The sequence below is a fragment of the Camelus dromedarius genome, chromosome 17, assembly GCF_036321535.1.
Source record: "Camelus dromedarius isolate mCamDro1 chromosome 17, mCamDro1.pat, whole genome shotgun sequence".
In the NCBI taxonomy this organism is placed as follows: domain Eukaryota; kingdom Metazoa; phylum Chordata; class Mammalia; order Artiodactyla; family Camelidae; genus Camelus; species Camelus dromedarius.
The window spans coordinates 33481085-33505810 of NC_087452.1; the positions used below are offsets into that span (position 1 = coordinate 33481085).

Genomic DNA, 24726 nt, shown 5'->3' on the forward strand with positions numbered 1-24726 from the left:
CCAATCCGGATCCAACCTTCAGTCGGCGCCTTCAAGTTCCGTGTGGCCACTTCCGATCCGTTCCGGAAGTCGCTCAGTGGAGCCAAATTTGAAGCAAACGGAGACGTCTAGGCGCAGCCACGAAGCTGGACCGGTCGCGGCTTCCTTGGATACCTGCGCCTGTTGAGACCAGTCATCATGCCCATTCGTGCGCTGTGCACCATCTGCTCCGACTTCTTCGACCACTCCCGTGACGTGGCCGCCATCCACTGCGGCCATACCTTCCACTTACAGTGGTGAGTGACCGCTGTTTGGGGACTGGGCACTCGCTCTGGTACCTCTACAGGACTGTGGGGTGTCCGGGCGACCGGTCCGCGGAGCCCAGACTGGTGATGAGGACGTCCTTAGACGGTACCCCACGAGAGGTTCCCAACCTGGGCAGGAGCGGATCATGGCAGGCTTCCCGGAGGAGGTGATACCTGAGCTGAGGCCGGCAAGGGTCGGGGTTGGTTTAATGAAGACAGAGTAGGGATTTCCTTGATAGACTTGCAAAAAGACGTGATTTCAAAATCAGTAACCCGGGGGGAGATGAACTTTTGCCACATTAGCGAGCCCGTTTGTTTCTTTGAGACCTGTTACACTTATGGCTACCCGATTTGTTGTGGTTTGCTTGACGTTTTGGAATGATTCTGTCCAGAGTCATTTCGTTGTTTAAACACCCCGGTGTATTCACAGACCCTAGTAGACTCAAGTTAATATCGGAGAGCAAGGAGGTCCTCGCTAATCAAGCGTTTCTGTAGACCCGTAGGACCATACTGTCGAGTGTACAGCGGGTGGGGAGGTTCCCCTAGCAGCTGTGGACAGGCTGATTCGGAGCTCCTTTTTCAATTGTGATGAAATATGCGTAAAAAAATTTACCATTTTAACCATTTCTTTTTCTTTTTTTTACTATACACCATTTTATTGTAGTAAAAATATATAATATTTACCATTTTAACTTTTCACTTTTACAAAACTTTATTTAACAAAAAAGTTCGTTATGAAAATGTACAGGACCTGATTTTTGTATCATAGTAAAACAAGCCCTTTGAAAAGGGGACATGTGGAAGCAGTTGATTTCTCTGGTGAACACAGCCATTTTTTATACTTCTTCCAAGGCTTCTAACATGATGATATTATTTCCTCATATTACCACCCTTTTAGTATTGTTCTGTTGCCCACTAGTTGCTGTCTCCACACATTCATCTATCACAGGATACATAAAGAGATCAAATTCTTGCTATATCCCTTGGTCATGTCTGCCTCCATTTAATTTCAATGAAAACATCTTCATACAATTTTTTAATTCAGGAGGGTGTTTGCTCAGTGAGCTCAAAGACGCCTTCCATTTTAGCTGTTTTTAAGTGTACAGTTCAGTGGCATTAAGTACATTCACAATGTTGTATAACCATCACCACTATCTATTTCCAAAACTTTTCCATCGTTCCAAACAGAGCACTGTACCCTTTAAACAGTAACTTTCCATTCTTCCCTCCCCACAGCCCCTGGAAACTTCTATTTTACTTTCTGTCTCTCCTTGAATTTTCCTATGCTAGGTAACTCACATAAGTGGAATTGCACAATATTTGCTCTTTTGGGTCTGGCTTATTTCACTAAGCATAATGTTTTTATTCATATTGTAGCACGTTTCAGAATTTCCTGCCTTTTTATGACTAAGTAATATTCATTGTATGGAAATACCATATTTTGTTTATCCCTTCATCTGTTAATGGACCTTGGGTTGTTTCCATGTTTTGGCTGCTGTGAGTAATGTTACTATGAACATTGGTGTATAAGTATCTGTTCCTGTTTTCCTTTCTTTTGGGTTATACCCAGAGGTGGAATAACTGGATCATATGGTAATTCTATGTTTAATTTTTAAGAAGCTGTCTTACTGTTTTCCACATCAGCTGCACTATTTTACATTCCCACCTGCGATGCCCAAGGGTTCCAGTTTTTCCACATCCTTGCCAACACTTGTTATTTTCTATTCTTTTTTTAACAACAGCCATCCTAATGGGTATCTTCTGTTTTACTGCATGTGTTTAAAGCTATCAGGTTCCCTCTGAGTACTGGTTTTGCTGTATTCCACAGTTTGTTGTTTGGTATGATGTTTTCATTTTCATTCATCTCATGGTATTTTCTAATTTCCCTTGTGATTTCTTCTTTGATCCACTGGTTGTTTAAGACTGTCTAATTTAATTTCTATATATTTGTGAATTTTCCATTTTTCTTCTCATTGATTTTTAGTTTCATTCCATTTTAGTTACAAAAGATACTTTGTATGATTTCAGTCTTTTAAAGTGTATTAAGACTTGTTTTGTGGCCCAAGGTATGAGACAATGTTCCACAAGCACTTGAGAAAAATGTGTGTTCTGCTGTTGTTGGAGGGAGCATATGTCTGTTAAGTCTAGTTGGTTTAAAGTGTTGTTCAAGTCCTCTATTTCCTTATTGATCATCTGTCTGATCGTTCTATCCATTGTTAAAATTGTGGGGTATTGACATCTCCATCTTTTATTGTAGAGCTGTTTCTCCCTTCAGTTCTGTACAGTTTTCTTTCATATATATTTTGTTAGGTGCATATATGTTTGCAATTGTTACTTCTTGTTAGAGTGGAACTTTTATCAATATGTAAAGTCCTTCTTTGTCTTTTGTAACCTTTTTTGACTTAAAGTCTATTTTGTCTGACAACAGTGTCTCTTGTACATTTTCCATCTTTCTATTTCTTAGTATTTCCTCTGACCTATCTTTCAGTGTACTAATTCTTCAGTCCTGTGTCTAAACTTCTATTAAACTCATCCATTGAATTCTTAATTTTGGCCTTTTTTTCAGTTTTAGAATTTCTGTTGGGTTCTTATTAAACTCTGTTATGTCACCTTTTATTATCTAATTCTCTACTGATATTTTCAATCTTAATTTTTATTTATTCAGTATAATGTGTTTATTATGCTCTGTGTCTGACAGTTCCAATGTCTGAATCCTATGTGGATATGTTCTGATTTGCACTTGTAGTACTTTTCTCCCTGTGTAACTGTTTGCTTTTTTAAAAAACCAAAACATTTTATTGGAATATGATATATTACATAATAGTACACAAATAATAAGTGTATGGCTTGCAGAATTTTCACAAACTGAACATACTCATGCAACCAGAATTCAGATCAAGAAACTAGATATTAGCACTTCAGAAACCTCTTAGTGAGAGACTGGGACCTGGGACACTACCAGAGTGTTTATACTTGCACCTGGATAAACATCTTCCTGGAGCAACAGAATACAAAGAAGTTATAAGGGACTAAAAATAACTGCACACATGTGCAGTTGGGGCAAATTATGAACAATAAAATATAAAACGGCTCAACTGACACTTCTGAGATGTTGGGAGCAAAATCAAGGTACTAGGCATGATCCCTGCACCCAGCACCACCAAGGGAGTGGGCAGACCCCCTAAGCCACCCCTCCAGTCCAGTGCACCCATCCACCCTTACCCTCACCCCATTTAAGTGCGCCTGTTGCTTGTTTTTGCTTCCTGTGCTGCAGCTCGAGTCCCAATAAGGTCTTGCCTGAATTTCTCATCCAGCCTCTTACCAATTTCTATTGATTAAAGAGTTCAGGAACCCAGGTCAGTAACACTCATGCCCTCTTCAAGTTACACCCACCCCCCAGCCCACCTTTCCTCCACACATAAGAATAACTACTGTTTTGACTTCCAGCAACATAGATGAGTCTTGCCTACTTTACTTTATGTAAGTGGAGTTATGCACAATATAGCTTTTTTTGTATCTGGCTTCTCCTCCTCTATGTTATATTTATGTAATTCATCCATAATTTTGTTCTTAGTTGTAGACTTGTTTGTCTCATTGCTGTGTGATATTCCATTATTCATGGTTAACTCTGATTATATGTTGTATATAGTATTCGAAAAATTATTTATTAAAAAATTGAGGCCTAAGATGACGGTATCATCTTCCTGAAAGGACTGTTCCTCCTTGGTCCTAGGGTAGGAGAATCTCCTAGTGGGAGACTAATTAAAGTTTAAGGCACATAGATGGTGCATAGCTGAGCTGTGTTTTGCTTTTACTGCTACTTGCTTTTACCTCTAGTTTACCCTTACCTTGAAAGTATAGCCCTTTGGAATCCCAGCTTAAACGAGGATATGATTATAATCCCCATCTCTAAGTGACCCTGGCTTTGAATGTTGTCCCCCCACCCCCAAGTCAAAGCCTAGAAGGTTGACAGAATTGCAGCTCAGAGGTAGGGAAGGCCAAGCCAACAGGGCCAAAAGAAGGGCCAGCTGGTTGGAGTGTTTCTACCAGCCAGGCTCGTGGGATGTACTATCACTGCCTGTGGTGCTGCCCTCCTTGTGGGCAGGCATTGGGTGGAGGAGGAACAGGACAGATGCCATTATGGTGAGGGTGGCTACCTGGTCTTTGCGTCTCCCCCCAAGCCAGGGCTCACCAGTCCGTTTTTCTGCTTCTCATTCCAGCCTAATTCAGTGGTTCGAGACAGCACCAAGTCGGACCTGCCCACAGTGCCGAATCCAGGTGAGGGTGGTGGGGTGAAAAAAACCTCAGCTAACGACATCTCCTTGCCAGGGAGCAGGAAAGAGGAAAGATCTCTCAAGCTAAGGAGTATCTTTGACCTATTTGGACCCTCATGGTTTGAGGCTGATTGAGCCTTACTTGTGCTTTCGACTGGCTTGGGAGGCCTACCTATGCACAGGGGTAGCTGACAGATGGACTTGTTGCCTGGGCCAGTCTTCATCTGAGTAGATTTGGCCTCCTTCCCTGCCTTTCCCCATTTTCTCAATGCCTAACACCTACAGTTGGGGTATCTTTTGAGCAGTTACCACATGGGTGGTCTGCAGTGACATGACTTCAGTAACCACCAAGCTAGTGGCACCAGCTTGGGATATCTACAGGGTTGCAGAGATTGTCTGACTCCACGGGATGTGCTATGAAAGGTTAGGCCTGAGAACAGGTTTAGGTGCATGTTAGGCTACATGTGCATCCCTGTCCTCCTTGCCCATGACCCAGCTGTGCAGTCATGCTGTATCTTGTTCTCCCATCCAGGTCGGCAAAAGAACCATTATCAATAAGCTCTTCTTTGACCTTGCCCAAGAGGAGGAGAGTGTCTTAGATGCAGAATTCTTAAAGGTATCCAGAATTTATCTCATCCTATTGAACCCCAAGCCCTCTGAGAGTTCAGTTTCTGCTCCTACCCAGGGAGGGTAGCTGGAATATGGAGATGGAGATCTAGAGGGGAGACTTGGTAGAGATTTCAAGGCAGAGGCAATGAGAGCAGAGGGCAACTGACGGTGATACAGTCATTGGAGAAATAGGCTGTAGGAAGGAAGGGAGCTACTTGGTTGTGAGCACTTCCCTGGGGATTTCAGAGCAACTCTGACCACAGGTCAGATCTGCAGCTATCCTTCCCAGCCCACTTTGCTGCTTGGACAGTTAGAGACAGATTAGAAAACGCTTCCAGTCCTCAGCCAGAGAAGATGTGTAGACCCACTTCACAAACCTGCCTGTGCCTCAAAATTGCCTGGGGAGCTTGGTATATACCCAGGGTCCTGAGTCTTTCCAGACCAAGAATGGAGGGCAGAGCCCCTGGAATCAAGATGTGCAGCCAGGATAGAAACCCACACTGCAGGGGAGGATGGGTGGATTCCCTCCTACACTTCTGCTGCTTCCCCTCCAAGTCTAAGATTTAGCTTTCTTTGTGCACAAAGGGGTTGTATTGGCAGAAACCTCTCAAGGAAGTGGGATTGAGGTTTGCAAGTGAACCTGGACTCTGAGGGTTAATTTGCTGGGAATTTGCTGGGCATCTGTCAGATCAGGATTCATTTGGCCCCAGCCCCAGGGTGCCGTGATGTCCTTGGAACCTCACTGCTTCAAGAATGTGGAGCTTTTGTGCTTAAAGCCAACATGTTCATCGTCATGGTAACTGCTCCCAGTTTTAAGCTGTGTCCTCCCTGTGATAAAGGCAACAAAAGCAGCTTCATTTCTTTCCGGCTTTCAAAGCCAGATCTAGGAGACAGGGAGGCAAAATCTTAAGTAGTTTGGAGCAAAAGCTTGGAAGGCACCCTGCTTGGATGTGGAAGGAGCCAGAGAGCTAGCAGTAGCTTTGGGCTGACAGCCACTCTCAGGCAGCCCATGCATGCCCTTATCTATCCACCACTTCCACCCCAGATGTCCAGCCTACGCTGACCAGCTCAGCCACCAAAAGCTCCTGCCCCAGAGTCCTGGGTGGAGAGTTTGACAGCAGGGACTTATCTGCCCACTGGGCTGGGCCTTATTATTGGTCACATGTGATATTCTGTATCTTGTGTTGACCTAGGAAGGGTGATCTGGAGGAGGATTTGTCTGGATTGCATCCAGCTACCACCCTGGACCCTTGGCCAAACCTTTCGGGTCTGCCAAGTCTGGTTTTCCTGCTTATGGAGTAGACACCTCTCTTGCCCACAGGGATGTTGAGTGCATGGGACTCCTGGATGGGAGCTCAGCTCAGTTCTGCTCCAGCCTCTCAGTGGTTCTGCGGCAGTGGATTTGGAACATGCATGAACTTTGAGAGGTTCATTTAACCCTCACAGTCTGGTTTGAGCCTAGCACATGTGACATTTCACTCAGCAGGGCAGAGTTGTCCTGGCTCACCTACCGTAATGGGCCTGGAAGATTCATGGTACACAGAGCCAGCTTAGAGCTTGGAGATGGTTAGAACATGAAGCAGGCAGAACCCAGGGTGGAGGCAAGGAGTGGTTGGCCATCCCAACTCTGTGTCCCCAGTGAGAGCAGCTAATGCCAGAGAGGGTGAGGGCCAGCACAGGCCCAGGGAACCAATGGAAGCCTCTGCCATGAGACTGACCACACAGGTCCAGCTCCACTTACTTTGCCCTGTTGTGCCTGTTTTCCTGTCCTGGGGTCTTGTACCTGAGATTATTTCCATTCATCTTATCTACTTTTTAAAAAGGCACAAAGAGATAAAGCAAGGCTTCTCTCTCCATTGTTGACTTAGCTTGTCCTTGAGACGCAGCAGGGTCCTTGAGATGCTTCTCTGGATCTACAGGCCTCATTGTCACCTCCCGGGTCTCCCCACAAGCCTTATGGGAGGCCAAGTGGAAGCCAGATCCGTTGCTTTTTTGCTGCTTATTGTGGATCTTGCTTTGCAGAATGAACTGGATAATACTAGAGCCCTGCTTTCCCAGAAAGGTGAGTTCCCAAGGGGCCCTGGGAAGCCCCTGACTTGGGTGCTGGAGGGAGAGGCCCTGGGAGGAAGGCCTCCCTCCTTCTGGCAGAGCCAGGGGTTCTCCCTGCTTTGTCTGTCCAAGAGTCTTATCAGCTCTTGTGATTGGCAGAAAAGGAGAGGAAAAGGAGGTGACTAAAGCTGTCCACCTGAACCAGATGAGCCTCTTCTCTTTGTCTGAGACTTCTTGCCTAGGACCCAGGCTAGGAGGGGCTACCTGATAGGACAGAGTATTTGTAAAAGAGGGTTCAGCTGCCAGGTTTGGCAGGAATCTGCTTGAGTTCTGGGATGAGGAATTAACTAAAGCCACAGGAACAGGGATTAGTGAAGTCTTTACTCAGGTAGTTTCAAGCAGCACAAAGAGGGTCTCATCCTGGGAATGAAGAAACTCTGGCTGGGATTCCCTGGTTTGGTGCCTGCCAGCAAGAGAAGTGGGCCATCCAACCTTTTGCTCTGAGACTTGTTCCTCATGGGCTCTGGGGTGGGTGCTGGAGCCCAAGGGTCCAGGTTCTCATATGGATGGGTGAAGGGGCTTCTTCTCTCCCTCCATCTTCACCCCTGCTCCAGAGAAGGAAAAACGAGACAGCCAGGTCATCATTGACACTCTGCGGGACACGCTGGAAGAGCGCAATGCCACTGTGGAGTCCCTGCAGAAGGCCTTAGACAAGGCCGAGATGCTGTGCTCCACCCTCAAGGTGGGTCCCCAGGTCTTGGGGGCGAAGATTGGTGGGGAGGTATAGTCTGAAGTCCTGGGCTCATTACTCTACTGGACGTATCATTTGGTTCTTGGTTAATACCTTGGTGTGTTCAGTTGTAAAATGGAGGCAAATCCCATCTTCCCAGGCCTCCCATACTGTGCCCATCCAGCCCGTAAGAAAAGTGTCATATTGGCTATGCTTACGGATTTTGTACTTGGTAGTCAGGGGAGGCAAGGCCTTCCCAGTCCTTGGAGGGGCTGCTCAGCCAAGACCTCAGTGAGGCTGAACCGTGTTTCCAAAAGTGGTTTGTACTCCACTGACAAAGCCAGCCTGAAGAACCTTCCATTATCACACTAGTCTGGCTGGGCTGCTCTCTGGAGCCAGATCAAACAGCATCCCAGGGAGGAGCAGGGGGCCTTTGAAGTTGGCTTTGCTGAGCTGACCGGACAGATCAAAGCCTGCAGAGCAAGCGGCTCTAGACCCAGATGAATTTCATATCAGCCTGGGTTGGTGAGCCTCTTGCTCTCCAAGGGGCATGAGGTGATTGATCTGAATTCATGATTGATATTCTGGCCTCGTAGGAAGGAGCAGTCTTGCTGGATGCCATTTGAAAGGGAAAGGGAACCATCCGTGTGATCAGACAGGGCCCCAGGGTGCTCATTGTTTCTATTCCTGCTTGGTGGCTGGGCTGGATCACGTGTCCTGGCCGGTGGGAGGGAAGGAGTGAACTAGCTCCTGGCTGTAGAGCAGGAGTCTGATGGCATTCCTGGGTCAGAGATGGAGTGGCCAGGTGCTGAGGGCAGCCTAGCCAGCTGCCTCAGGCTCAGCTTTCCTATCTTGGCAACCATCCATGAGTCTAGATGGATAGTGCAGCCCGGATTTGTGCTTCAGGCTTCTTCAGCTTCCTGCACAGCATGTACCATGAGGCGTGGGCCACATGATCCTGGCAACCCCCAGCAGGCCTGTTGATGCTGGCAGTGGGCTATGCCTATGGTAAGACCTGTCTCAGGAGGAAGCAAGCAGAGAGGTGAGGAAGCAGTTGGCTTGGGGCCTCTTAGAAGAAAAAGCACAATCCAGAGTCGGGCCCAGGAGCCTTACCTCTGGGGTGTTGAAACACATGCTTATCAGCACTTTCAAAAGCAGACAGTTCTTGGTAGATTCTCTCAGTGACTTTAGCCTTGGCCCCTGGGAGCCTCCAAGCAACAGATATGTAGAGGTGCCTTTGCCCTTCAGAAGCAGATGAAGTACTTGGAGCAACAGCAGGATGAGACCAAACAAGCACGGGAGGAGGCCCGCCGACTCCGGAGCAAGATGAAGACTATGGAGCGGTGAGCTTGGAGCTGGGGCCCACCTATACCTTTGTGCCTCCAGCCCGCAGGGGCACAGCTCTCAGGAGCAGCAGGGGTTGGCCTGTCTCTGTGGCTCAAGTCTCCACAGGCCGTGGGAAGCGCAGGCCGGCTGGGTATGGGCACAGGTCTCCTTGCTCAGCCTCTGTGGGCTTCTCTACTTTCTGTGGGGCCTTTTGCCACACTCCTCCCTGTGCCTGTTGCCTGTGGCCAGACAACCTGACAGGGCTTCTGTTCCATGAACCTCTCTCTGGGGATCCCTGACCTTGAGGTCCTCTGTCAGCACCCCTTCTTCTCCAGCAGCATCTCTGCAGCTGTGCTTAGCTCTGCTGTGGGGCTTTTCTTTGGGTAGACCTGCCTGCTAAAGCATCCTAGCAGCTCAGGCTGTCACCATAGCAACGGCAGCAAAGGGAGGCAGAGCTGCACTAGGTATCTACCCATCAGCCTCCAGATTTTAAATGCCGTGGGCTGGGTGTTTTTCAGGATTGAGCTCCTACTCCAGAGCCAGCGGCCCGAGGTGGAGGAGATGATCCGAGACATGGGTGTGGGACAGTCAGCAGTGGAGCAACTGGCTGTGTACTGCGTATCCCTCAAGAAGTGTGTATTCTGGTCCCTCTGTCCAAATCCAGAAGCTAAGTCATGGCAACCCAGCCATGCCTCTCCATCTGTTGCCCATCTCTTGTAAAGCAGAGCAGGTGGAGTTAAGGGACAGACTCTAGAGCCAATCTGTCTCAGTTTGAACTCTCACCCCACCTCTCACCATGTGGCCAGGAGCCAGTTTCTTAACCTCTCTGATCCTCAGCTTCCTGAATAGAGATATAATAACTTGCCTCACAGGATTATTGAAAGAATTAAGTGTGAATTATAACTGTTACTTCTAAGGAGGTTGGCACAGCTCTCTGAGCTATAAGCCCCATTGTGATATCCAGAGCCTGTTTCCCATCAGCATCAGCACTGTTACTGACCCTGCCTGGTTTATATCAGAAACTTAGCTCAGATGCTCCATTACCATGAGTGTGAAGTTGGGGAAGAGGGGTCACTTGCCTGACAGGCATGGAGGATCCCAGATGCCTCCTGTAGGGGCAGGTGGTGTAGAGGGCCTCCTAGTGAGGCTGGGGCTTCCTGTACACCCCCTTTTTTAATAGCGGTACTGGGGATTGCACTGAGGACCTCATGCATGCTAAGCATGCGCTCTACCATTGAGCTTTTATCCTCCTCCACCCTGTAGATCCTTTTAAATCACCAGTGCCTACAAGACAGGCAGGGTGCAGAGACTCATCAGCTTTCCTTGCATTGGGTGCAGGACCCTCCACAGCACCACCTAGTCCCTGTTGGGCTCAGGTGTCAGAGTAGGAATGAGAAAGGCTGAGGGTCGGATCTAGCTTTGTGTTTGGGTGGTGCTATGGCTCAGTCTGAGCAGCAGGTATCTGGTGCTGACATCTCTTTCCATGGCCCCTTTATAGAGAGTATGAGAATCTAAAAGAGGCACGGAAGGCTTCAGGAGAGCTAACTGACAAGCTGAAGAAGGACTTGTTTTCTTCCAGAAACAAGGTAACTTAGTGGGGAGCAGAAGGTGAGGGGTGAGGTGGCTGTCCTTTTGTCTTGCCCATTCATGTCTCCTAAGCAAGGTCATGGGGCCTGATGGTGCAGCTGGCTTCATGTGACTGGCTGTTGGATGACTCACAGAGACTGGTTTGTGGTCCTTACTGGGCATCAACTCTGGCCACGTGGCTTGTCCTCTTAGGGTGGCAGATCATGCAGGTATCCCCCCACCACCTGCACACTTATGCTCTTCCTGGCCCCTGGGTACCTCTCAGCTGACTGGAGCACACAGGTCCCACAAGTGACAGCTGCAGGAGTCTGTTTTTGTACCAGGCCCAGAGTAGGAGGCCTCTTGGAACTTGGTTCAGTCAGCACAGCTGCTTTTATTTCTGGGCATGGTGCATCCACAAGCTGCAGGGTATGGGAAGCAGCCCTTGCTCCTGGGCAGCTCCAGATGGGCATTGCTGGACTATGGTCCAGCCCCATAGAGCTCAGGTCTCCCACCATGTGCCCAGACTCTTCTGGGCTCCAGGCTTCCATGAGCTTGTGTAGCGGCAGGTTGGGGCAGGGCACATGGCCACCCCTTGGTTTGTCCTTTACTCCTTATACTTCTCTTGTAGTTGCAGACAGTCTGCTCTGAACTGGACCAGGCCAAGTTGGAGCTAAAGTCGGCCCAGAAGGACTTACAGAGTGCTGACAAGGAAATTGTGGTGAGGGACATCCCTGGCCAGGTGGGAATGAGGGGTGACTTGTGTGCTCTCTAAGAGCAGGTCTGGGGTAGCTCTGCCCGGGGACCTCGCACTAGTCAGCACTAGTGCCTCTGGGCTCCCTGAATCCTCCTGGGTCAGGACGTGTACCTTGGCCCTTGGTCTGGAGCCTGGGTCTTCCTCACAGTTTGTCTTATGCCTACATCCTTGAGGTTACCAGAGGAGGGGCTCAGAGAGGGGTTCTGAGATCCAGTAGTCCTGGCCTCCTGAGCCTGATATTTGGGTTTCAGGCCTTGTTCTGTTACCAGTGGGCTTGCCCCTTGTGCATATGTTGCTACGTCCTTAGGAGTTGTTCTGGACTTGATGTCTCAGTCTGTCTTTCACACTTTTCTCTTTCCTTCCCCAAGAGCCTGAAAAAAAAGCTAACGGTGCTGCAGGAAACCCTGAACCTGCCGCCAGTAGACAGTGAGACTGTCAACCGCCTGGTTTTTGAGAGGTTTGTTGAATATCTGGGGTATGCAGGGGCCATAAGCTGGAGGAGCTCCCCGGTAAGGGTCTTCACTCATCTTGGCTTTGTGGGGGTGGGTGGCCCATGTGGGCCTGGAGGCTATGGACCTCCTATAGTGGGAGACAACCAAGATTTAGCTGGAAAGCAGCTTTGAGGTAAAGTCTGGACTCTGACAAGGGGAGGCCAGGGTAGGCCAGAAAGGAACTAAGAATGGTCAGAGAAAGGGCAGGAGCATTCTCTGTGCCAGGGCATTTGTTTATGGAATGGCTCACCTAATACATCTGTCTGCCCCAGATTCTCAAACATGAAACCAGCAGAATAACTCCCTTCTGGTCCCATTAATGTGCGCATTAAAGCTGCCAGCAGAGGGAGCCAAGAGGCTGAGGGACGGGTGTCCCTGCCTGCTGTAGCCACCCATTCCTTTTCCTGAGTGTTTCACAGAAACAGGCTGAGAGCATCCTCAGGGCTCTCTCCTGCTTAGCTGCCCAGCTGATGCTCTAGACAGAAAACACACAGCTCAGTGGTCCAGCCATTTTCATTTGAGCCATTTTTCAAGGTTGGAAAATCATTATGCTCCTTCTTCCCCACATCCAGTCAGTTGTTAGAGCCTACCCATCTAACTTCTGTGGTTCCTTCCTGACCCTTTCCCTTGCTAGTGCCTCCACATGAGGCTTGTGATCCATGCTTCCACCCCTCCTATCTGTTCAGCCCTGAGCTGATCCATGCTTCCACCCCTCCTATCTGTTCAGCCCTGGGCATCGTGCCACTCCCTTGCCAGAACACTTCTGGGGACCTTTTGCACTGTGCCTGAGGCACTTGTGGAGCCTCCTTGTGGGCTGCGGTGGATCTTCAGCCTTTAGCCACATCACACTGTCAGACACAGCAGAGCACCCCTTCCTTGCCTTCCTGCTCCTATGCCTTTCTGTGCCTGTGCTCTTCTCCATACTGAAGAGTTAGCTGCCCTGCCGAGCCTTCCCTAGTCTCCTCAGCAGAAATAAGCTCACTGTCCTCTGCATAGGTAGCTTCTTATTCAGATGCTGTGTCAGGAGCCAGGGGCCACAGAGGTGCTCTAGAGTCTGGCTGGAGCATGGTCCACCCACTGCATACACGCCCAGCCATCCGTAGACTGGGAGCCACATCCTAATCTGCGTCCCTCACCACTAACTTCCTTACACACATAGTGCTTTCCCTGCATGTAGTACTTGGTCAACGTCACAGGGGGAGTGAATGCATATAGGCCAGTTTCCTTTCATTCTTGTACCTGTAATTCCTCATTTTTTCTTTTTTTTTTTAGCATATATTTATTTTAATTTTTCTCCTTAATGGAGGCACTGGGAGTTGAATCCAGAATCTTGTGCATGCCAGACGCACTCCACCACTGAGCTATACCCCCGACCCCACTAATTCCTCAGTCTTACTCTTCCCTGTCTTTCTTTGGGTCCTCCAGTCTCTTTATGGAGTTAGAGCTGGCTGGCTGCCCCAGTGTAGGTTGGACTGAGGAAGGGCTGTGGGAGTGTGAGGGGCACAGGACTCTGTGAGGTTCAGCCTGTGGTTGATTTCGACAAACTAAGCTCTTTGCTGGTCCCTCCTACCTACTCTACTCTCAGAGCCCATAGGCCTGGCCACCTTGGAAGCCCCAGTAACATAAGGGCTCTGCCAGGAGATTGGCAGGTATAGTACCCACCCTCAGGGAGCTAATAGTCTCAGTTACCATCTCATGTGGACAAACCTTTAGAACCCAAGCTGCTTAAGGCAAAAAGTAAAAATCCTTTTTCTAGGATATCACTCAAGGCTGCCATCTGCAAGTTCCTCATGGTGCTCCCTTCCACTTTCCATTCCATGGGCCTCAGTGTTTCCGTGCACTTGTCCTCTGTGTCCAGCATCCACAGTAAAGGACCCACAAGCACACAGGCTGCCTCTAGATGCCCAGGGACTTTGCATACCTGCTTTTGCTTACTTTCTTTACCACTCCAGGCTTCTCTAAGGTCTAGACTTCTACAACAGGTCTTTATTGAGTGCTTGCTGCATACCAGGCCCTCCCTGTCTTCTTGCAACTTGTGTTTCAGTAGGATAGACAAGCTAGGGGATTCAATAACCAAGCCTTGAGCCCACTGGCCACACACCACATCATGGGATTTGGTCTATAGCTCCCAGTTGGGATTGAGCCCACTTCATTCTGAGTAAGCCTTGGGTCAGGGCCTGCAGCCCACCTTGGTACAGAGGTAATTTCTCTGGTCTCCCCTGTCTTTCAAGCCAGCAGGATACCATATCTGATAAGCCTACATGTGTACAAAACTGAGCTGGGCTTCCCATCAAGCTGTTTGCAAGCTGACGTCATTCCTTTTTCTCCAGTATTTCTCTGGGCATAAAAATTAGGGTGGCAGGTCTGTGCTTTTTGTATTAGCCCTTCTTTGAACTAGACACAATCAGTTCTAAATTCAGGGTCTTTTTTAGGGACCCAAGCTCTCAAAAATAGTTGTTGAATCTTCAGTAGCAGCTTTGCCCCATCTTTGTGCTCTGATGACGACCCTCAAAACTGAAAGTCCCCTCAAAAACCCTGCCTCTACCTTTCCTATGGCAGCTGACAGGTTGCTATGTGGGTCTGAAAGGAGTCTTAGGCTTTCCTGACATATTGCAATGTAAAGGCACATTCCTGTAACCAACATTCAAATCCAAAGGAAGAGCAGTCCAGGCAGAGAGAATGGCAAGTGCAAAGGCCCTGAGGCAGGACTGAGTTGGATATGCTTGGAGGAGTGGGGCCAGCGGCAGACAAGCCAAATCTGCAGAGTTTCACAGGCCAGCCATGGAGTGCAGATTTTTATCCTAAGGACAATGGAAACTATCGGGATGCTTGAGAAAGATCGCTCTGGTGGGACTGGTGCACGCCTCTGATTTTCATCTGGTTACCTGTGAGATGGTTCCTCGAGCCTGCACTCCAGCCCAGGGGTACCAGGTCACCAGCTTGATGGGTGCCCTCTGAGACCTCTGCTTCACTACAGATGAAGACCCTATAGACATTCAAAGTATTGTGGGAGGCAGTTGGGTATTTGATTTTAGGTGTTTTCTGGATGCTTTGCTGTCACTCTATAACTTTAAAATAGGACTCCCTGGAATGCCTTGGAGATATATCCATGTTGGTTCCCAGAGATCTGTGTTATTCCTCCTGCCACCCAGTGTGTGTGAAGCACACAGGCAATGTTGACTCAGGCATCCCCTTCTCAGTGGATAGCCCAGGCATTTCCAGTTTTCCAAGTTGATAGCACCATAGGGAACACCCAGGGTTCCAGGGGAGAGGTGAGATGGCAAGACAGTCACCCTGGGACTTCTGTCTCTTGTATCTTATGTCTCAGTCTTTCTTGATATTACTTCCTTGCTTTGCTAAAGTTCACCTTGAAATAGTTCCTAAGGAAGGGAACTGGGCTGTGTGTCAAAATGCTTCTATGCTGCTTCTGGCTTAGTTTGCCAGTTTGCATTCCAGATGAAAGTTAGTTTCCCTTAGACCCCGAAGAGCCTGCTTTCTAGTTGTCTAAAATCCATTGTTGCCGCTGAGAAATTGATGCCCATCTGATTCTCAGCTCTTTTGTAGATGAAACTCTTGTTTCTCTTGAGACAGTTTTAGGCTGCTTCCTTTGCTCTGGGGCTCCTGTTACTTCCCCTGACGTGTCTGGTTGAGAGTTTTTTCCATTTGTCTTGCTGGACCCTTATTGGGTCCTTTCAGGGTAAACATGTGCGTCCTCCTTCAGCTCTAGGAACTTTTTTCTCTCTCTCTCTCTCTCTTTGATCAAGTCTTTATTTAAAATTAGCTGTCCAAAACGGGAACTTTCTTGTGTTATCCTTTTGAGAGTCTGCTGCACTCCAGTGTCTCCGGCTGCTCTGGACCACCCGCAGATCTAATGTCTGACTTGGTTTGGTCCTGTATACTTTTGGTTTTTTGTACTCTATATTTTGGGAGATTTTCCTTAAATTTTAATTAGAATTTAATTTTTATGATATTTTACTTCATCAATCATATTTTTTATTATGGTACAATATATATGACATAAAACTCACTGTTTTAACCATTTTTAAATGAATAATTCTGTGGCATTAAGTATATTCATATTGTTGTGCAACCATCACCGCTGTTCACCTAGAGAACTTTTTCATCTTCCCCACCTGAAACTCTACCCATTAAACGCCAACTCCATGCCCCACTCCTACCCCTGGCAGCCACCATTCTACTTTATGTCTCTATCAATTTGACTACTCTAGGACCTTCCTATAGGTGAAATCAAATAATATTTGTCCTTTTGTGGCTGGTTTATTTCACTTAGCGTACTATCTTCAAGGTACATCCATGCTGTAGATATGTGAGAATTTCCTTCCTTTTTAAGGCTGAATCAGTAATCGCATTTTAAATTTCCAAGCCTTCTTTCTTGCTCTCGGAGTGCATCCACTGCAAAATATACTGTCCTTTGTCTTATGGTCTGGCAGTTTTGTTTCTGTCAGGGTCAGTGTGTATTTATCACGGCCTTTCTCTTGGACTTCCCTCCCGTGCCTGGGGGACCTTGGCTACCTGTGGCCCTCTCAGGAGGAGGAACAGAAAAGCTACCTGCGAGCCTAACTTATATGGGCAGAGTTTGGGGGAGTGTGCGGTCAGCTGGCATCATACTGAGTCTTTGCTGAACCTAGGATGCAGAGGGATTTACTGTCAGGTCCAATACTGGCTGCCCTAAAATCCCATGGATGGTTTGCCTGTGTCTTTAGGAAAGGCCGTTCTCTTTCTTGGCCCCAGGTAGCAGGCTTGCTACCTGGTGCTTTGCCAATGCAGATATAGGAAGGGATGGAGCCAAGCTCACACATTCCATCAGTACTCCCATTTTCAGGCTTGTTTAATATGTCTGTAGATCTAGGTCTTCCCTAGTCCTCCCTTGCATTTGTAACCCTCTCCTGGTGGGTTCTGGCTTGATGGGTCTGGTGGTAAGTCTCCTATCCCCTGGCCATGCTCCCTTCCAGACTGTTTTGGAAATCTACAGATACTGATGATGGCTGCCCATTCCATTTGTTACAGTAGGATTATCCTACATTCCTGTCATTTTTGGGAGACCTCAGGAGGTAGTTATCACCCCTAGTACTACAGAGAGGGTGTTTGGAAGACTCCTTTTATGAACCTCAAGAGCACCTGAGCTTCAAGCTCAAGGGAGTTGGGGAAGCTATGCTTAGGACACGTTGTGTAGGACACATTGACTAGTTCCCATGTCACACAGGTGATAGGTCTGCCCAGGGCCTTGATTCAGTTTTGGAAAGGGGGCTTTGAGTGTCTTGCCTCAATTCCTGAGGACTCTGGTATGAAGCCCTGGGTGAGTATCCCAAAGGTAATGGTATCACCCAGGAGGACCTCAAGCCAGGCCCTCAACCAGTGAGGGGCGGCACTGGGCCCTAGGCTCTTCCACTTCATCAGACAGGCAGAAGGTAGGAAGGAAAGAAAGACCATTGGTAGGAAGGAAAATAGTGTTTGAGCTCATGAAAGAAGAAGGATTCACCAGGAGCTGTCTGAGGGAAAAAGAAGTGTATTCATATGAGCCAGATGGTGTGGGGGAGTGAGGAAGGCACTGTGAGAACCTCTTGAGTCTTGAGCTTAATGTTGTGGATGGCCAGGAGGTGCGAGTGAAAAAGGCTGGCTTGGCTTGAGCCAAGGCTGGGCACATGCCATGAGCACCACTGGGCAGGGTCCAAGGGGATGGCAGCAGGAAACTCTGCTGAGAGCCACCTGGAGGGCAAATGGCTTCCCCCAGCCCGACCCTGCCTGCCTCTTGAGTGCACCTCTGCTAACCTGGGCCTGGACTTGCTGCAGTTGGTAAATAGCGGTAGAATAACAGATATTACAGAAGATTGGCATGAGTGGTCCTGGCTGCTGCTTTATATTGTGACTCCCAGAGAGGGAAGCAAAGCAGCCTTTGCTTCCACTTGGAGGCACGAGGAGGGTAGAATTTCCAGGGATCTGGCGAGGGAAAGGAAGAGGTATTCCAGGCCTTCCAGACTGCTTACCCACCCAAGTCAGTGCTGGCAGTTCCCTTTCCCCTGATATGCACACCCCAGCGGGCTCCTGACCGAGACTAATATCCCCACGGCTCCTCCCTTGGTCCCTGAGTAGTGAGAGTAGGGCTGTGGGCAGCCCTGAGGGAAGGAAAGAGAGAGAGTATTCTTGGGGCTGCCCCTGCCACCCTCCGAGTTCTCTGATCACAGGAGCTAAGGAGCCCCACTAGGCCTGGATGAGCTAGAGAAATCTTGCTGGCTGCAGTCATCTGATAGAATTACACCCCTTCACCATTAAAAAGTAAAAACACATTCATTGTTGAGAATTTGAAAATGTAGACTTATCCCAGCAGTAGTCACCGTTGACCAATAGTAAATTTCCTTCAAGTCCTCTTTCTGTATGTGGTGAGGTAGACGATATGTATGCACAAATCATGTGATTTGTAGAGGTTTTTTTTCTCTATATGTGGAGGTTTTTTTTCTCCCAATTTTATTGTGGTACAATATATATAATATAAAATTTACCAACATTTTTAAGTGTACAGTTCAGTGGTATTAAATACCTTCATAAAGTTGTACAACTATCACCACCATCTATCCCCAGAATTTTTGTCTTATAAAAAACTTAAGCTCTATATCCATTAAATAATAACTCCCCATTTTCCCCCCTTCCCCCAGCCCCTGTCACTATGATCTTGAGTACTCCAAATACCTCATATAAGTAGAATCATATAGTCTTTTTGTGACTGGCCTATTTCACTTAGCATAATGTCCTCAAGGTTCATCCATGTTGTAGCATGTTGCAGAATTTCCTTCCTTTTTAAAGCTGAATAATACTCCATTGTATGTATATACCACATTTTGCTCATGCATTCTTTTGTGGATGGACACTTGGGTTGCTTCCACCTTTTGGCTATTATGGATAATGCTGCTCTGAACACGGGCATACAAATAGCTCTTTGAGATCCTGCTCCCAGTGCTTTTGCATATATACCCAGATGTTGAATGGCTAGATCATTTAGTAATTCTATTTTTAGTTGCTTGAGAAATGGCCTTTCTGTTGTCCACAGTGGTTGTACCACTTTACATTCCCACCAGCAGCACATAGGGGTTCCAATTCCACCGCATTCTTTCCAGCAGTTGTTATTTTCTGTTTTTTTATTAGTAGCCATCCTAATGAGGGTGAGGTGGTGTCTCATTATAGTTTGATTTGCATTTCCCTAATATTAGTGATTTGGGGCCTCTTTTCTGATATTTATTGGCCGTTTGTAAATCATCTTGGGAGAAATGTCTATTCAAGTCCTTTGCCCATTTTTGATTGGATTGTTTGTTTTTTGTTGTGCTTTAGAAGTTCTCTATATAGTCTGGATTTTAATCCCTCATTAGATACGACTTGCAAATATATTCTCCCATTCTGTGCACTGCCTTTTTACTCTGTTGATAGTATCTTTTCATGCACAAAATTTTAAATTTTTGTGAAGTCTAATTTGTCTGTCTTTTCTTTTGTGGACTATTATACAGAGTTTAATGTTGCTTTTTAAATTTAACATATGAACATTTCCCCATATTATTAAGTTTACTCTCTAGCAACAGTACTTTAATGTCTATATCATAGTCAAGCTATGAAAGTGCCAGTTCGCTGGGGGAGTCGTTTTGACAGCTTTTAATATTGTGCCATTTGCCATGATGAGTGACACTGGAAGGGACATCCCTCTACTTCAGCGTGTGGTCAACTCTCTCACTGGATCCTTACACTGCATTCTAAGAAATGAGGCTATTTGGACAAAAGGCTTTTTATTTGTTCATCTGAGTTTGTGTGGCTTTTGCTTGCTTCCTTCCATATCTACCAGACTTTCGCTGTGTGAAGGACTAAGCCAAGTGGTCTTTTTCAGTAGAGATTAGGGCTTCCTTTCAGGGTAGCATTAAACCAGGTGTGGACCCCAGGCCCCCGAAGCTGATCCATCTCTGACGTTTGAAGAGCAGTTGTCCTTCTGGGCTGCCACTATGGTCTTAAGTCACCAGGCTGTCTCTGCCTGTAGTCCAGCTCCTGTGGAGATGCTGAACCTGAAGCTTCGCCGGCCAGCCTTCGGTGATGATATTGACCTCAACGCCACCTTTAATGTGGACACCCCCCCAGGCCAGCCTTCCAGCACCCAGCATGGCCATGCCAAGAGGCTTTTCCCAGAGAAGTCACAGTAAGTGGTTGTCCCTGGCCTTTCCACAGCCTGGGGGAGAATGGCTAAGAGATCTCTGCAGATTCTGCCCTAATAACTCTGAGTGGCTGACGGGGCAGTGAGGGTCACCTGGGCTTGGCCATGGCTTTGGTTCCAGTCACCTCTTCTTCCTGCTCTGAGTTCTCTCTGCAAAGCCCTTCTGTCGCTTGTCTCATTAATCTTCACGATCACCCTTTAAGCAAAGATTGAGATGTGAGTTGGAGAGAATACAGGAGTCCCAGTAGGGGCAGATCTGGGCTGATGCTGTTGGGGTGGTGGGGTGTGCTCCCAGTATGTTGAATGCCTGTCCACTGGAGTCCTGAGGCAGGGACTCTGAACTTCCTCTTCAATTGTGAGCCCCACAGGCTCATGCTTGAGGCAGGACCATCTCAGACCCAGGAGCCCAGGGCCCTACCACTTAAGGAGGTAGCCCACAGGGGCAGGCATGAGAAGCTGTACGGAGCTGCTATGGAGTGGGTGGGAGCTGCACAAGTGGTGCAGTGGGACTGGGAATGCAGAGACTGTCCCCTTGGCCAGGCAGGCCAAGTATAGTTCATCATGGAGACAAGAGCTTCTCCCGTACATCCATGTAGATATACACTGCTCAGGTAAGAGAGTTCAAGACTTTAGACATGAGAGAAAGAATTTGAGATGTTAGGCAGTGGAGATGGAGGAGGCCCAGGGAGAGGAAAACCAGGTGGCTATCCACCCCTCCCCACCTCAGGGGCAGAGGCACCTGTATGGTATAAGGCCAGGCCTGGTAGCAATGAGAAACCTAGGGCATGTGGGCTGCAGTCAGGGGGCCTATCAGTGCCTGCTCGATACTCTGCCTTCCTCTTGTTGCCTCTTTAGCTGTAAAGGTTGAAGGTGGGCACCTGGGGCCCACAGGGTGCCAGATTTTTAGAGACATTCTACCATCTTCAGTGACTGCAAGGGATGTGAGGGAGCCCAGGATGCCCCTAACTTGGATCAGCCTCCCAAGAACCAGACTTTCAGCAAGTAGAGTTTCCTCCCTTGGTCATCATGTGGCATGACCACAGGCTGTGGGGACAGAAGCAGAGGAGTTCAGTGTCGGCAGACCCTGATCCTGCCCTTGCCCTTGTGACTTTGAGAACCCACAGGCTCAGCCTGTCACCATTCTCCCACTCAGATCTGGGAAAATAAGAGGAGAGGTGTCCAGCTGCTAGGGTCCCTAGGAGTTGGATAGAAACACTGTGTCCAGCTCTGGAGCTAGGAGTGGGAGGCCAGGGCCTGGGGCCATGATCTGTTCTGCCCCCGACCCTACCTACACAGATCATTTAGGGAGATGTCTAGCCCTGTGTTCTGAGAGCACTTTATGCGCTATCTAACTTACTGAGGGTCTTGTGGAGGTGGTGGCAGATAGAGCTAGGCCTGACTTCTTATCAAGGTATGACTGTCTTTCCTCCTGTGGGTGGTGGATCAGTTGGGCTTCCAGCCCCACACAGAGCCCAGGACGTGGTAAGGTGCCTGAGAGCACACCATTCCAATGGTGAACATTCCAATGGCATTGGCTTGGCTCTGAGTGGAAGCCACAAGTTTGGAATGTGGTCCAACCTCTCCTGCCTCCACCACTCCGGTGGCTGTGGCTGTCCAGCTGTTCACATATCTGCCCTTGGGGTGGGGATTACTGAGGTGCCTTGCCCATCATGCTACCATGCCACACAGTTGCTCCCAAAGGGGCATATGCTGACCTGGTCCACCTGCCTCTTGTGTCTCACTCACATGCCTCTTGCTTTCATGTCTCACTCTTGCAGTTCTCCTGTTCATGATGTTTTCAAGAAGATCCCCAAAGGCTCTAAGAAGGTAAGGCTTCTTAGAAGAAGCTCAGGCAGTCACCCTGCAACCCTTGCCAGGACTGAGTGTAAAGCTGGACTCCTGAGAGATCAGGGTCTTGCCAGAGCCCTCTCACTCCTGGCTGAGGACTGAAGCACTTTGGAGCCACCCTGGGAACCCTACTCACTGTCCTTCCTGCCTCCTGGTGAGGCATCAGAGATCCTGATCCTGTTCCATCCACCATCACTACCCGCCCTCCTCCTTGCTGCTGTCCAGTTCATGAAGCTTGGCTCTGGGGTCTCCTGCAGGAGTCCCAGCTCTCACTGGGTGGCCAGCGCTGTCTGGGAGAGCCTGATGAGGAGCTGGCTGGTGCCTTTCCTGTCTTCATCCGGAATGCTGTCCTGGGCCAGAAACAGCCCAAGAGGGCCAGGGCGGAGCCCTGTCGCAGCACAGATGCAGTGAGTGTGGCTTCCTACAATTTGGCAAGTGCCAACCTTCTCAGGGGTGGGACTGGGTGGCCAGCCCCCTAGCCCATTACCCTGGCCCACTCACCTCTTCCTTCTGCTTTAGGTAAGGACAGGCTTTGATGGGCTTGGAGGCCGGACAAAATTCATCCAGCCTGTATCCTTGTTCTGTGGCACTGGGCCGGGCTGAGCTTTGGTGCCCACACCATCCCTCACCTGTACCCCCAGATCCCAGCCTGCCAGAGGCTGCAGCGCCAGATATGCAGAGCCAGTCCTTGCTCAGTGTAGCAGGGTTGCCCACCCCCAAGTCTGAACCTTTCCTGCCCTGCATTCCAATCCTGTCTTTAAGCCTCTTCCTTGACATTTTCTTCAGACTGACACTACTCTGATCCGCCCATTGCCCATTAAGCCCAAGCCCAAGGCCAGGGCTAAGCAGAGAGTGGGCACCAAGACAGTACTCTCTCCCTCCCAGGCCAAGTTGGACACCTTCCTGTGGCAGTGAGAACAGTGAGTCTGATCAGTGTCCAGATATATGTCTCTGACTTGTAGGCTGAGGACTGGTAACTAGCTCAGCACAGGGTTTGCGGGGCACAGCCCCTCTTCCAGGACCTGCCCTGAGGACGAGGATAAACAAGAAGATGGGAGTGAAGTTGAGGTCCAGAAACTGCTTTTCCTGCACACGCCCTGCCCCGCTCCCTATCACACTGGGCCTACCTATGGGAGTGGATGTGATCACCTCACTGTTCCTGACAGCAGGGCTTGCTCCATGTTCCAGGCTCCCATTTATAGCCATGATCAGAGGTGGCTGGGCTGCTTCTGGCCCTCCAGACCAGGGTCTTTTGTCGACTCTAGGGACCAAAGTGCTTGAGGCTTCTCAGGCAGCTTCAGCCTGCCCAAGCTTCTGCCTGCCTCTGACTTGCTGCTCAGCATGGCCTGGGCCAAGCAGGGCAGGGAATAGGGGATGGTGGTGGGGAGAGGATGGGGAAAGATTTCTATGTAAAATAAAAAAGATAGAATCTTTTATTCCTGGCTCTGGAAGTATAAATTTGCACTCACTTTGGAGGACTGTCTGGCATGATTTTCTAAAGTGAGACCTTCACCTAGACTCAGACCCAGCAGTTCCACCCTCAGGGATTGCCTCCCATGGGGCACAGAGAGACTCTAGCAAGAATGAGGACACTGCAGTACTTTGTCCACAGTCTCTAACCCGGGCACAGCTCAAGGGCCATAAGCAGGAAAGCAAATGGGTAAACTAGGATCTAGACCCAGTGAACTCACAGCAAGCACAACAAATGACCGGTGACACCCCTCCTCTTCTCCACCTCCCAACTCTGCCATCCAGATTGCTAGCTTTTGTGTCTTAGCTTCAAGGGCACTCTCCTAGAAGACTTCCCTTTTGACTCCTAGCTTGGGTGAGGCCCCCTAACTTCCCTCTCTCACTACTAGATGGGAGTTCACCTGTTTCTGCAGGGCCCAACATAGACCTGGCACAGGGAGAGAGGGCATATTTCAGGCTGAGAGTACCCAGCTGCTGTCCGCATGTTTGGAGGAGCTTGGGGCTTCTTGAAGAGGGAGTGACACTCTTGTTGATAGGAGTTGGACCCCTCTGGTGCTGCCTTGAGCCAAGAATGGTTAGTGAGGAGAAGTGCAGCATGAAGTTAAAGGTGCAGTGGCTGGCTAAAGTACCCTCCGTACTGGCTGAATGATCTTAGGCAAATTACCTAGACTTTCTGTGTTTCAGCTTCTTTTTCTGTATAGTGGGGACAATAGCACCAACCTCTCACTTGTGGGGACCTAATGAGTCAGTATTATGGGTTAAGAATTTGGGAAAAAAACAGAATTTGGGACAGCCAGGCAAAGGGTATTTTTCAGTGATAGATAGTGACCTAGCATGCACAAGGTCATGGGTTTGATCCCTAGTACGTCAATTAAATAAAAAACAATAATAAATAAATAAACCTAATTATCTCCTCCCCCACCCCAAATTTAAAAAGATTAAAAATTTAAAAAAAAGAATTTGGGATAGCTAAGTGAAATAAGTCAGACACAAAGTACTGTATGATTCCACCCAGAGGAGGTATCTAGAATGGGCAAATTCATAAATACAGAAGTAGAATAGAGGTTATCAGGGTCTAGAGTAGGGCAAAATGAGAAGTTATTGCTTAATGGTTACAGA

General features: G+C 48.4%; 1 protein-coding gene and 1 pseudogene across 3 annotated transcripts; one reads left to right on the forward strand and one right to left on the reverse strand.

The window, feature by feature from the left end:
- On the forward strand, window positions 1–23517 carry TRAIP (TRAF interacting protein). Of its 3 annotated transcripts, none has more exons than XM_064496529.1 (16): window positions 1–275; window positions 4505–4562; window positions 5091–5174; window positions 7190–7229; window positions 7831–7958; window positions 9195–9289; window positions 9791–9904; window positions 10771–10858; window positions 11470–11559; window positions 11964–12052; window positions 20119–20274; window positions 22068–22116; window positions 22395–22544; window positions 22657–22707; window positions 22924–23057; window positions 23129–23517. In XM_064496529.1, the coding sequence occupies exons 1-15, from the start codon at window positions 178–180 to the stop codon at window positions 23050–23052; spliced, it is 1419 nt and encodes a 472-aa protein (XP_064352599.1). In that variant the 5' UTR covers window positions 1–177; the 3' UTR covers window positions 23053–23057; window positions 23129–23517. The 3 variants fall into 3 exon arrangements, with proteins under 3 accessions (XP_064352599.1, XP_031326210.1, XP_010976613.2); XM_031470350.2 differs by having other exon boundaries at window positions 23145–23517; XM_010978311.3 differs by having other exon boundaries at window positions 22924–23517.
- On the reverse strand, window positions 1121–1983 carry LOC116158332 (small nuclear ribonucleoprotein G-like; annotated as a pseudogene).
- Window positions 23518–24726: the final 1209 nt, after the last annotated feature.

Bases quoted from the DNA above. Each gene is read 5' to 3' on its own strand.
- TRAIP (XM_010978311.3), top strand. From the start codon at position 178: ATGCCCATTCGTGCGCTGTGCACCATCTGCTCCGACTTCTTCGACCAC. The intron at 22,117-22,394 runs GTAAGGCTTCTT...GGTCTCCTGCAG, and splicing joins TCCCCAAAGGCTCTAAGAAG to GAGTCCCAGCTCTCACTGGG. The intron at 22,708-22,923 runs GTATCCTTGTTC...CATTTTCTTCAG, and splicing joins GGACAAAATTCATCCAGCCT to ACTGACACTACTCTGATCCG.